This window comes from Oncorhynchus clarkii, chromosome 20, assembly GCF_045791955.1.
Source record: "Oncorhynchus clarkii lewisi isolate Uvic-CL-2024 chromosome 20, UVic_Ocla_1.0, whole genome shotgun sequence".
In the NCBI taxonomy this organism is placed as follows: Eukaryota; Metazoa; Chordata; class Actinopteri; order Salmoniformes; family Salmonidae; genus Oncorhynchus; species Oncorhynchus clarkii.
Genome location: NC_092166.1, coordinates 25,546,232 through 25,560,452, shown reverse-complemented (window position 1 = coordinate 25,560,452; position 14,221 = coordinate 25,546,232). Strand labels below are relative to the sequence as shown.

The window sequence follows — 14,221 nt, the reverse complement described above, 5'->3', positions numbered from 1 at the left end:
GATGTGAGGTTTTACATATTCTGTTTGAGTAGTGGACTTTCATCTTCCACGAGGGGAACAGAACAGCCTGGGCAGCAGGTAGCTATAGTATACACAACCGGTCAAAAGTTTTAGAACACCTACTCATTCAAGGGTTTCTCTTTATTTTCACTATTTTCTACATTGTAGAATAATAGTGAAGACATTAAAACAATTAAATAACACATGGAATCATGTAATAACCAAAAAAGTGTTAAACAAATCTAAATATATTTCATATTTGAGATTCTTCAAATAGCTACCCTTTGCGTTGATGACAGTTTGGCACAATCTTAGCATTCTCTCAACCACTCTCTTCACCTGGAATGCTTTTCCAACAGTCTTGAAGGAGTTCCCACATATGCTGAGCACTTGTTGGCTGCTTTTCCTTTAGTCTGCGGTCCGACTCATCCCAAATCATCTCAATTTGGTTGAGGTTGGGGGATTGTCATCTGGTGCCAGGTCATCTGATGCAGCACTCCATCACTCTTCTTTTTGGTAAAATAGCCCTTACACAGCATGGAGGTGTGTTGGGTCATTGTCATGTTGAAAAACAAATGATAGTCCCACTAAAACCAAACCAGATGGGATGGCGTATAGCTGCAGAATGCTGTGGCAGCCATGCTGGAAAGCACCCCCACACCATAACACCTCCTCCATGCTTTACTGTGGGAAATACACATGCGGAGATCATCCGTTAACCCGCACCGCGTCTCACAAAGACACAGCAGTTGGAACCAAAAATCAACCATTTGGACTCCAGACCAAAGGACATATTTCCACGGGTCTAATGTCCATTGCTTGTGTTCCTTGGCCCATGCAAGTCTCTTCTTGTCATTGGTGTCCTTTAGTAGTGGTTTCTTTGCAGCAATTCGGCCATGAATGACTGATTCACACTGTCTCCTCTGAACAGTTGATGTTTAGATTTGTCTGTTACTTGAACTCTGTGAAGCATTTATTTGGGCTGCCATTTCTGAGGCTGGTAACTCTAATGAACTTATCCTCTGCAGGAGAGGTAACTCTGGGTCTTCCATTCCTGTGGTGGTCCTTGTCATGACGTTGGCCTGGGGGTAGGTTTATGACAGTCATAAATACCTCTTCCCCCCTTTTTCCTCTCTCTACCCTACTGATGTTACATTTGCAAACCCCTTGGTTAACATAGAGATTCTGGGAACATCAGAAGGTGGGGGGAAATTAACTATATTCTGGTAATCCGACCAATTGAACATATGCAGTGGTACTTAATGAATATGATGTCAGTTCAGTTGTCATCTGAGTCATTCTCATCAATGATACGATGACATAAACTCTACAGTGTAAAGTCTACACATCAGAGTTATCGGATTCACATGGAATTGTTGTTCAATTTAAATGTTTGAATATGAAATTATTTGTGATGGGATGAAATGTGATTTTAGCTTCTAAAATGTGAGATTTGGGTTTTCATAAGGTTAGGGCTTTGCTCAATCAGTGGCCTGCCCCTGTGAAGGGACATGGGCTATAAAACTTTTCAAACAAGCCCTCCTCTCCCTTCCTATATAAAGCCTTGACGACAATGTATCCTCCTCTTCCGAGGATGTGAGGATGACGGTCTAATGTCAGAATGGTTCAGATAATAACTACAGAATGAAGCCAACATCAGCATGAGCTTTGGTTGCGAATGGTATGAACTTTGAACTCTTATTCACTTCAGAAGTGATACCTCCTAGCCGTTGAGTTAGCAACAGCAGCTGCAAACGCAGGTTACGAAGGAACAGACAGAGTATCCCGTCTACCACTTAACGACGTTACTGCAACGTATCCAATTGACCACCAGAGACCACCAAGGACAAAGGACTCTTTTGGGCAACACGGCCACCAACCTACTGAAGCGCAGCTCAGAGTAAATATTTATTGCATTTTCCTTTTCCAAATGGGCGGTAATTTAGAATGCATAAGATACTGTATTTACGATAGCACAGCTTCGCCCTGTGTCCCTCAGTCTTCCCGCTCTTTCACCCAAACCCAGCCCCTTTGTCACGTTCTGACCTTAGTTCTTCTGTTATGTCTTTGTTTTAGTATGGTCAGGGCGTGAGTTGGGTGGGTTGTCTATGTGAGTTTTTCTATGGTTTGCTATTTCTGTGTTTGGCCTGGAATGGTTCTCAATCAGAGGCAGCTGTCAATCGTCGACCCTGATTGAGAACCATATTTAGGGAGCCTGTTTTCTTTTGAGTTTGGTGGGTGATAGCTTTCTGTTGTGTGTCTGCACCAGCCAGAACTGTTTTTGGTCGTTTCTCTTTGTTTTTTTCCGTGTTAATTTAATAAATATGGACATATACCACGCTGCACCTTGGTCCTCACCTTCTTCCACCGACAACGGCCGTTACACCCTTTTCTTTGGTGTAAACAGCTGTCATATCTGTTCTGCCCGCCAGGGACATTTTCCTTTATGACGTAATTTGTAATCAAGTTATGATTAATTATATGTATGTGTAATTCTGTGTGATTAGTTAGGTATTTAGCAAATAAATATTTAAACCCAATTTTGTATTGCTGATTCAAATTGTTAGCCAGGGTTCGTGCAGATAACCAAGAATTTACAACTTTCAGATGAGACTGAATTAAAGTGAGGATTAATATTGACTGCTATTGGTGTAAAATATTACTAGGTCTTTAAGAGTTTATTCGGAAGATAACAGCTCTATAAATATTATTTTGTGGTGCCCCGACTCTCTAGTTAATTACATTTACATGATTAGCTCAATCAGGTAATATTAATTACGGAGAAATTATTTTATAGAATAGCATGTCATATCACTTAATCCGGCATAGCCAAAGACACAACGCTCTAATGAACTTATCCTCTGCAGCAGAGGTAACTCTGGATCTTCCATTCCTGTGGTGGTCCTCATGAGAGCCAGTTATATCATAGCGCTTGATGGTTTTCGCGACTGCACTTGAAGAAGCGTTCAAAGTTCTTGACATTTTCCATATTGACTGACCTTCATATCTTAAAGTAATGACGGACTGGCATTTATCTTTGCTTATTTTAGCTGTTCTTGCCATAATATGGACTTGGTTTTTTTACCAGATAGTGCTATCTTCTGTATACCACCCCTACCTTGTCACAACACAACTGATTGGATCAAATGCATTAAGAAGGAAAGAAATTGCACAAATTAACTTTTAAGAAGGCACACCTGTTAATTGAAATGCATTCCAGGTGAAGCTGATTGAGAGAATGCCAAGGTGTGCAAAGCTGTCATCACTAATATAAAATGTATTTTGATTTGTTTATCACTTTTTGGTTACTACATGATTCCATATGTGTTATTTCATAGTTTTGATGTCTTCACTATTATTCTACAATGTAGAAAATAGTAAAAGTACAGAAAAACTCTTGAATGAGTACTGTAGGTGTTCTAAAACGTAGTGTAGCTCCCTCGGATCATCAGGAAGACTGCATGAGGATTTAGGAGCTGTGTTGCCCTGTCAGGGAATGTATAGATAGATATAGACAGAGAGATTGAGCGAGAGATACACAGACACACAGGAAGAAAGATCAAAACACAGAACATCCAAATACACGTCCACCAGTGAGATTTGGGCTAGATTAAAACAGTCCCTTTATGAATGAATGGTGTAGTCCTGTCTAATAAGGGTTCAGGAATTATTAATTAGGCAGGGTTTCGGAGAGTAAAATTGAAGCTTCTAATTCTTCAAACAAGCAAAGTTCACTGAATTGATACTACTGTCCATAATAGTTTAAATGGCTTTTCACCATGATATTTTGAGCCATGAAATCTCGGGGAAAGGTTAGGTTTATGCCAACTTTTTATGCATTAGATAAGAATTCAAGGTCAAAATCCTATCATGCCAGGGCCTCCCGGGTGGCGCAGTGGTTAAGGGCGCTGTACTGCAGCGCCAGCTGTGCCATCAGAGTCTCTGGGTTCGCGCCCAGGCTCTGTCGTAACCGACCGCGACCGGGAGGTCCGTGGGGCGACGCACAATTGGCCTAGCGTCGCCCGGGTTAGGGAGGGCTTAGTCGGTAGGGGTGTCCTTGTCTCATCGCGCACCAGCGACTCCTGTGGCGGGCTGGGCGCAGTGTGCGCTAACCAAGGTGGCCAGGTGCACGGTGTTTCCTCCGGCGCATTGGTGCGGCTGGCTTCCGGGTTGGATGTGTGCTGTGTTAAGAAGCAGTGCGGCTTGGTTGGGTTGTGTATCGGAGGACGCATGACTTTCAACCTTCGTCTCTCCCGAGCCCGTACGGGAGTTGTAGCGATGAGACAAGATAGTAGCTACTACAACAATTGGATACCACGAAATTGGGGAGAAAAAGGGGTAAAAATTAAAAAAATATTTAAAAAAATCAAAAAAATAATAAATCCTATCATGGCATCAATTTCTCAATTGTATTCCAGATTAAACTTAAGTAACCAAATGAGAAGAACATGTAGGCCTACTCCAAACAAACAAGGGAAAACAAAAGGGTCAAAAAGCACAATAGTGACCAAAACCGGAACAACCCTGGCCAAATCCTGACACAAGGTCTGTCAAATTGGTTGTTGATTACTAGACAACCATTTTCAATGGAACATCAACTGTCTTCTTGGTAACCAACTCCAGTGTAGATTTGGCCTTGTGTTTTAGGTTATTTTCCTGCTGAAAGGTGAATTAATCTTTCTGTGTCTGGTGGAGAGTAGACTGAACCAGGTTTTCCTCTAGGATTTTGCCTGTGCTTAGCTCTATTCCATTTTATCATAAAAAAAACTCCCTAATCCTTGCTGTTGACAAGCATACCCATAGCAGGATTCAGCCACCACCATGCTTGAAAATATGAAGAGTGGTTGGATTTGCCACAAAGTTAAGGCTTTGTATTCAGAATTTCTTTGCCACATTTCTTGCAGTTTTACTTTAGTGCCTTATTACAAACAGGATGCATGTTTTGGAATGTTTTGATTCTGTACATGCTTCCTTCTTTTCACCCTGTCATTTAGGTTAGTATTGTGCAATAACTACAATGCCGTTGATCCATCCTCAGTTTTCTCTTATCACAGCCATTAAACTTTGTGGTTGAATCTGTGTTTGAAATTCACTGCTCGACTGAGGGACCTTACAGATAATTGTATGTGTGGGGTACAGAGATGAGGTAGTTATTCAAAAAACATGATAAACATTATTATTGCCCACAGAGTGAGTCCATGTAACTTATTATGTGACTTGTTTAGCACATTTTTATTCCTGAACCTATTTAAGCTTGCCATAACAAAGGGGTTCAATACTTTTGTATTTGTTTTTGTATTTATTATGTTAAGGCCGATATACATATACATTCATAACACATTTCACAACACACTAAGTGTGTGCCCTCAGGCCCATACTCCAATAACACATATCTATAACACATCTGTTTTTTTAAACTGATTATACTGCTTGCATAAATTACCTGATGTGGAATAGAGTTCCATGTAGTCATGGCTCCATGTAGTGCTGTGCGTCTCCCATAATCTGTTCCTGACTTGGGGACTGTGAAGAGACCTCTGGTGGCATATCTTGTGGGGTATGTATGGGTGTCTGAGCTGTGTGCTTGACAGACAGCTCGGTGCTTTCAACATGTCCACTTTGAGCCAGGAGAGATTGACATGCATATTATTAATGTTTGCTCGCTGTGTACATCCAAGGGCCAGCCGTGCTGCAGTGTTCTGAGCCAATTGCAATTTTCCGAAGTCCCTATTTGTGGCACCTGACCACATGAATGAACAGTAGTCCATGCAGCGTTTTATTATGGACAGACTTCTCACCATCTTAGCTACTGTTGTATCAATACATTTTGACCATGATCCAGGGTTACTCCAATCAGTTTAGTCACCACAATTTGGTCAATTTACACATGATTTATTACATGATTTAGTTGAGGTTTAGGGTTTAGTGAATGATTCGTCCCAAATACAATGCTTTTAGTTTTTGAAATATTTAGGACTAACTTATTCCTTGCCACCCATTCTGAAACTAACTGCAGCTCCTTGTTAGGTGTTGCAGTCATTTCAGTCGCTGTAGTAGCTGACATGTATAGTGTTGAGTCATCCGCATACATAGACACACTGGCTTTACTCAAAGCCAGTGGCATTTTGTTAGTGAAGATTGAAAAAAGTAATGAGCCAAGACAGCTGCCCTGGGGAATTCCTGATGGTACCGTGATTATGTTGGAGAGGCTTTCAATAAAGAACACCCTCTGTGTTCTGATAGACAGGTAACTCTTTATCCACAATATAGCAGGGGGTGTAAAGCTATAACACATTTTTTTTTTCCAGCAGCAGACCATGATCGATAATGTCAAAAGCTGAAGTGTAACAAAACAGCCCCTACAATCATTTCATCATCAATTTGTCTCAGCCAATCATCAGACATTTGTGTTAGTGCTGTGCTTGTTGAATGTCCTTCCCTATAAGTGTGTTGAAAGTCTGTTGTCAATTTGTTTACTATAAAATAGCATTCAATCTGATCAAACACAGTTAAAAAAAAACAGTTCTATGGGTTGGTAACAGGCTTTTGCTTCCCTCCAACCCTGAGGGCACACACTTTCTTGTAAGCTTAAATTGAAGATATGGCAAATAGGAGCGGCAATATCGTCCGCTATTATCCTCAGTAAGTTGCCATCCAAGTTGTCAGACCCGGTGCATTGTCATTGTTGATAGACAACAAAACTTGTTTTACTTCTTCCACACTCACTTTATGGAATTCAAAATTATAATTATTGTCTTTCATAATTTGGTCAGATATACTTGGATGTGTAGTGTCAGCATTTGTTGCTGGAATGTCATGCCTAAATGTGCTAATCTTGCGGTTGGCAATATCAATCGGTTTCGTGATGAATGAACCATCTGATTCAATGAATGATGGCGCTGAGTTTGCCTTTTTTCCCAAAATGTCATTGGAGGTGCTCCAAAGCTTTTTTACCATCATTCTTTATGTAATTTACCTTTGTTTCATAGTGCAGTTTCTTCTTCTTTTTAGTCACATGATTTCTCAATTTGCAGTACGTTTGTCAATTGGTTGTGCAGTCAGACTTATTTGCCATTCCTTTTGCCTTTACAATATTTCAATTCCTCACCTCATCTGGACACTGTTGATGATTTCATTCCATACTTATTGACTCAAGATATTTCAGCTTTTCATTTTTAATTAATTTGTCTAAAATTAATTAAAACATAATTCCACATTGACATTATGAGGTATTGTGTGTAGGCCAGTGACACTAAATCTAAATTTAATCAGGCTTTTAAACTTCAATTTTAAACTTCAAAATTTGGAAAAAGTCAGGGGGTGTGAATACTTTCTGAAGGCACTGTATGTGTTCCAGAGTAAAGAGTAGAGAGTGTTCCAGTAGAGAGACCCACATAGTTTCTGTAATTAAGTACTGGCAGTGTCTGCTATGGCAGGTGGGAAAGTGCAAGTTACCTGAAAAAGATCTAATCTCTCAATGTTCTAATGTCTCAATGTCCCTCTCAAAGTGCACCAAATTAATGCATTTAGCTCTTGAAATTCCTTTTTCTTTTTTACCAGGGTAGGATGCCCCCGGACCCCCCTACTGGCTTTGGGCTAAGCCCCTAATGTCTTCAAATCCTAGAAACGCCCCTGACACAAGAAATACCTCACCAGCAAAGCAGCAAAGAGTGTACAACAGGCAGCAATTGTGGCATACATTCCTCACTCAAAACGTCTCTCTGTATGCGTAAAACGCCGCTGGAATAGTTTTCGGTATCATTTTCTGGATGCATGCGACGTTGACCTTCATATGTAGATTTTCGGTCATGTATTTGTAGTGTACATTATGTGCATATGGATAATATTTTTGATCTCTTCCGTATTTCTGGCTGTCTAGATTTGGAGTCTACATAGAAGGGAACTGTCGCCACTTTTTGACCAACGCTTCGAATATTTTATTTTGAGAGCACAATTGGCAACATTTGGAAATTCTGACGTGGTTTATATTTGGACTTTTCACGGTTTCAGCCTAGTTGGGTGAAGGGGCCGTTTTTCAATCCACGAATATCGCTCCCTTTCCAGTGTTTCGTTTTGCACCGTTCAATTGTAGGCGGCTATCCTAAAAACTTGGAACAGAACATTTTCTCAGAAATACACTTTTCGTTTGATCTGATGTATTGTGCGATGCAGTGCATATATACAATTATGATGTATTATTCTTAAAAACGAGGATTTTGGAGGTCATCGGTGGCAATCATAATGGCAAACGACGACAACCGCTTTATAGTGGAAAAGTACATTTGTCACAAACTCTTGAAACGAGGATATGCGTGGGATTTCGAGGATGCAGAGGAGGAGGAAGGTGCTGCTAATAATGGGTCGATGATTTCTCCTCGGCCGGGTTTGGCACGGCGGTGCCACGGGGCCAATAACGCCGGACCGGGCAGCGTCCCTCGTCTTTCCAAATGGCTCTCCCAACCGGACCCGTATGCAGCTATTCACAGAGTTTTGCGTGAGGCCGGGGACGAACTCGAAAGACTGTACCAGCCCGACTTCGCAGAGATGTCACACCAGCTGTATCTTACATCCTCCACGGCTGAGAGGAGATTTAGAGAGGTGATAGACGAGCTGTTCAGGGATGGGGTTAACTGGGGACGGATTATCGCCTTCTTCGAGTTCGGGGGCACAATATGCGTGGAATGCGTGAACAAGGAGATGACGTCGCAGGTGGATCACATCGCGGTGTGGATGACAGAGTATCTAAATGGACCACTGCTCAACTGGATTCAGGAGAACGGGGGATGGGTATGTGTAATCTACTGCTTTAGTTTACATTAGCCTACGCATGATGCGGAGGGAACGTCTGGATATGAACGACATCATTTACTAGTCTTCCCGATTTGATGTTCTGGCTGTTTGTCTAGCACGTCTGGCCAATGAAATATTACCGTCGCTGTCACACCTCCCTACGCTCAAACCCGCCTCCGTCGACTGTAGCCATCAGTGGCAGATGCCTTGTAGTTCCAGGGTGGGGGATATATTCCTGTGTGGGGGGTAAAACCAAACGTTTCACTGCACGTAACCAGTGTATGTGACAATAAAACATATTAAATGTTATTTTGTTTATTTTGTCCTATAGCCCATGCCTGTTATACTGCTGTTATTCACTATACTGCTTTCACACATAGATGTCTGTGACAGGCTATCAGCATAGAGCAGTCTGTACTGCACATAGGGCGGCTGAGGCACTAGTAGGATAGGATCATTATATCTGTGTAGTTCCACATCCATGGCAGGGCAGAGCACGACAGACACACGTCAGGGGGAAGGGTGACATCAAGTTAATAGTGTAGGCTACCAGCCCCGGGCGAGACAGGACAAGAGATGAGGACCACTTATCAGAGATCTACATGACCAAAAAACTATGAGATCCCCATACTAAATCTATACTGTACACACGCACTCACACATTTTGGATACTTGATTTGGATCCACAGTCACACACACACACACACACACACACACACACACACACACACACACACACACACACACACACACACACACACACACACACACACACACACTGCATTTACCACCAAATATCTGAGTATGCACATCCACCACTACCAGCCACACAACATCCTCTGTTCTGTTTTTCTTTTGTTACTACTATTTCCCCTCTGAAGATGAACAATGTGGCCACCCCTTTACGACTGCTGTCCTCTACAGCTCTACATCTATAAGGCCAAACCGCCAAAAATGTGTCCCTAATTGGCAGAAGTGCTATTAATGACAAAATAACATGCGTTTGCACCGTTTCAGCTATCTAGCCAGGAAGCAAGGTGGTAGATGGGGGTGGGTATGGGAGGGATGAAGGCTAATCAATGATTTATGTGGAGCATTTCATCTCTAAAGGATGGAGCGTTTAACATTCCCCTTGAGTCTCCTCTGCCCCTGAAGGTGTCAGGTTGTGCCACATATCAAAGGGGAGCACAGAGAGGAGAGAGGGGCCCCCAGGAGTACAGAGCCACAGACTAGAGCCAGGTTGTATGTTTAACATGTAACGTGCACCCTCCAGTGCATTTCGGTTCAGTTGGAGTCCTTTGGTCATGGGATGGTGGATCGGGCTGTGGCTGCCATGTCTGTCTGTGTGTGAGAGGTCTCTGGAGCCTGATACCCGACATCCCAGTGTAACTATGTACTTTTGTATGTAGGTCAGCATAAACAGTAATGTTTCAAGACTGAGGTTGAGACGACGGGGTTTCATGTGCCATATCCATGGGAACTTTTAATCCAATGGATAATTCAGGATTATGGGAAAGTATATGTAAACAATTTTCTGGGTCATTTTGCCAGGGCCTTGTGATCAATGGCGACAATTGCACATCCAAAAAATGTGGTCTCTGATGTGACGTCAGAGGCTATAGAGAAGTGAGTGAGCTTCACGTCATGCCAGAAAAATGTCACATAAATTCTGTAAATGTAATATAAATACAAATACGGTTCATGCTAAATTAAGAATGTTGCAGAGATCCAACTGACAATGCAAACAGACATTATCATAATAGTTTTACTTTTCAAGGGGCAAAATTCCCTGATGTTTATAATTCAGCTCATATTATGTGGTGTTCTCAGACATCTTAGGCACAGTGCGTTCGGAATGTATTCAGACCCCTTCACTTTTTCAACATTGTGTTACGATAAAGCCTTATTCAAAAATGGATGAAATAAACATTTTCCTCATCAATCTACACACAATACCCCATAATAGCAAAGTGAAAACAGATTTTTAGACATTTTTGCAAATGTAAAAAAACAAAAACAGAAATACCTTATTTACATCAGTATTCAAACCTTTTTCTATGAGACTCGAAATTGAGCTCAGGTGCATCCTGTTTCTATTGATCATCCTTGAGATGTTTCTACAACTTGATTGGAGTCCACCTGTGGTAAATTCAATTGATTGGAGATGATATGGAAAGGCACACACCCGTCTATATAAGGACCCACAGTTGACAGTGCATGTCAAAGCAAAAACCAAGCCACGTGGTCAAAGGAATTGTCCGTAGCGCTCCGAGACAGGATTGTGTCGAGGCACATGGGAAAGGTACCAAAAAATGTCTGCAGCATTGAAGGTCCCCAAGAACATAGTGGCCTCCATCATTCTTAAATAGAATAAGTTTGGAACCACCAACACTCTTCCTAGAGCTGGCAGCCCGGCCAAATTGAGCAATTGGGGAGAAGGGCCTTGGTCAGGGAGGTGACACAGAACCCATTGGTCACTCTGACAGGGATTCCAGAAGGACAACCATCTCTGCAGCACTCCACCAATCAGGCCTTTATGGTAGATTGGCCAGACGGAACCACACCTCAGTAAAAGGCACATGACAGCCCGCTTGGAGTTTTCCAAAGGGCAACTAAAGGACTCTCAGGCCTGATGAATCCAAGATTGAACTCTTTAGCTTGAATGCCAAGCATCACGTCTGGAGGAAACCTGGCACCATCCCTACGGTGATGTATGGTGGTGGCGACATCATGCTGTGGTGATGCTTTTCAGTGGAAGGGACTGGGAGACTAGTCAGGATCTAGAGAAAGATGAATGGAGCAAAGTACAGTGAGATCCTTAATGAAAACCTGCTCTAGAGTGCTCAGGACCTCAGACTGGGGCGAAGGTTCATTTTCCAACAGGACAGTAGGCCTATACGATCCTAAAATATTTGGTGTTATTACCCTTTTACATTTAAAAAATATATCTCAATATAAAAAATGTAAAGGATGATTATTGTTCCGATACACACCATCAAATGGATTAGGTATTGTCAACATGGTTGTTGTCTCTATTAGTGTGTGGCGGGCTGGTTAACACTGGGATAAACTGATTAGTTTATGTTAAGTTAATGGTAGAACTAACACAATAACTGGCTTATGGAAGCACTTAGTGGTGTAAAGTACATAAGTAAAAATACTTTATAGTACTACTTAAGTAGTTTTTGGGGGGTATCTTGTTTTACTATTTATAATTTTGACAACTTTTACTTTTACTTCACTACATTTGTTAAGAAAATACTGTACTTTTTACTCTATACATTTTCCCTGACTTGTTACATTTCAATGCTTAGCAGAACAGGAAAATGGTCCAATACACGCCCTCATCAACAGAACATCCCTGGTCATCCCTACGGCCTCTGATCTGGCGGACTCACTAAACACACATGCTTCGTTTGTAAATGATGTCTGAATGTTGGAGTGCCCCTGACTATCCATACATTTTTAAAAAATAAGAAAATGGTGCCATCTTCGTAAAGGAATTTGAAATTATTTATACTTTTTTATTTTGATACTTAATGTCATGATTTCCGCCGAAGTCAGTCCCTCTCCTCGTTCGTTCGGCGATCGACGTCACTGGCCTTCTAGCCATCGCCGATCCACCTTTCATTTTCCATTTGTTTTGTCTTTGTCCTACACAACTGGTTTCAATTCCCCAATTACCTGTTCATTATTTAACCCTCTGTTTCCCCATGTATGTTTGTGAGGGATTGTTGTATTGTGGTCCGTATTGTGGGCTTGGTAATTCTCTTGTATTTTGATGACTTTGAGTAAAGTTACTTTCATTTACTCATCTCTGCTGTCCTGCGCCTGACTCCTCTGCACCAGCTACACACAGACCCTTACATTTAAGTACATTTTAGCGATTACATTTACTTTTGTTACTTAAGTACAGTTGAAGTCGGAAGTTTACATACACCTTAGCCAAATACATTTAAACTCAGTTTTTCACAATTACTGACATTTAATCCTAGTAAAAATTCCCTGTCTTAGGTTAACCACTCACATGCTTGGGGTCATTTTCCATTTGGAAGACCCATTTACGATCAAGCTTTAACTTCCTGACTGATGTCTTGAGATGTTGCTAAAATATATCCACATAATTGTCTTTCCTCATGATGCCATCTATTTTGTGAAGTGCACCAGTCCCTCCTGCAGCAAAGCACCCCCACAACATGATGCTGCCACCCCCGTGTTTCATGGTTGGGATGGTGTTCTTCGGTTTGCAAGCCTCCCCCTTTTTCCTCCAAACATAATGATGGTTATTATTGACAAACAGTTCTATTTTTGTTTCATCAGACCAGATTACATTTCTCCAAAAATTACGATATTTTTCCCCATGTGCAGTTGCAAATCATATTCTTGCTTTTTTATGGTGGTTTCGGAGCAGTGGCTTCTTCCTTGCTGAGCGGCCATTCAGGTTATGTCGATATAGGACCCATTTTACTGTGGATATAGATACTTTTGTACCGGTTTCCTCCAGCATCTTTACAAGGTCCTTTGCTGTTGTTCTGGGATTTATTTGCCCTTTTCCCACCAAATTACATTAATCTCTAGGAGACAGAACGCATCTCCTTCCTGAGCGGTATGGCGGCTGTGTGGTACCATGGTGTTTATACTTGCGTGCTATTGTTTGTAAGATGAACATGGTACCTTCAGGTGTTTGGAAATTGCTCCCAAAGATGAACCAGACTTGTGGAGGTCTACAATATTTTTTCTGAGGTCTTGGCTGATTTCTTTTGATTTTCCCATGATGTCATACAAAGAGGCACTGAGTTTGAAGGTAGGCCTTGAAATACATCCACAGTTACACTTCCAATTGACTCAAATTATGTCAATTAGCCTATCAGAAGTTTCTAAAGCCATGACATCATTTTCTGGAATTTTCCAAGCTGTTTAAAGGCACAGTCAACTTAGTGTATGTAAACTTCTGACCCACTGGAATGGTGATACAGTGAATTATAAGTCAAATAATCTGTCTGTAAACAATTGTTGGAAAAATTACTTGTGTCTTGCACAAAATAGATGTCCTAACCGACTTGCTAAAACTATAGTTTGTTAAAAAGAAATTTGTGGAATGGTTGAAAAAAGAGTTTTATTGACTCCAACCTAAGTGTATGTAAACTTCCGACTTCCGACTTCAACTGTATATTTAAAACCAAATACTTTTAGACTTTTACTCAAGTAGTGTTTTACTGGGTGACTTTCACTTTTACTTGAGTCATTTTCTATTAAGGTATCTTTACTTTTACTCATGTATGACAATTGAGTACGTTTTCCACCACTGGTAGTACTTCTAAGTGAGAGGTATATTATATATTTCTATATATAAGATATCTACGCTACCTTTTATATTCTTGATCCTAATGATTTTGGCCTGCAAACAACAGCCAGTGTGTTAGAGCAACGA

General features: G+C 41.2%; 1 protein-coding gene across 2 annotated transcripts in view; it reads left to right on the top strand.

The window, feature by feature from the left end:
- Positions 1 to 7,651: 7,651 nt before the first annotated feature.
- Positions 7,652 to 14,221, top strand: part of LOC139376126 (apoptosis regulator Bcl-2-like) — a 53,522-nt gene continuing 46,952 nt past the window's right edge. The window contains exon 1 of one of the 2 annotated variants that reach the window (XM_071118337.1): positions 7,652 to 8,787. In XM_071118337.1, coding sequence (XP_070974438.1) covers positions 8,242 to 8,787 — 546 coding nt within the window. In that variant the 5' untranslated portion in view covers positions 7,652 to 8,241. The remainder of the gene's footprint in view (positions 8,788 to 14,221) is intronic. The other variant, XM_071118338.1, reaches the window with a different exon arrangement.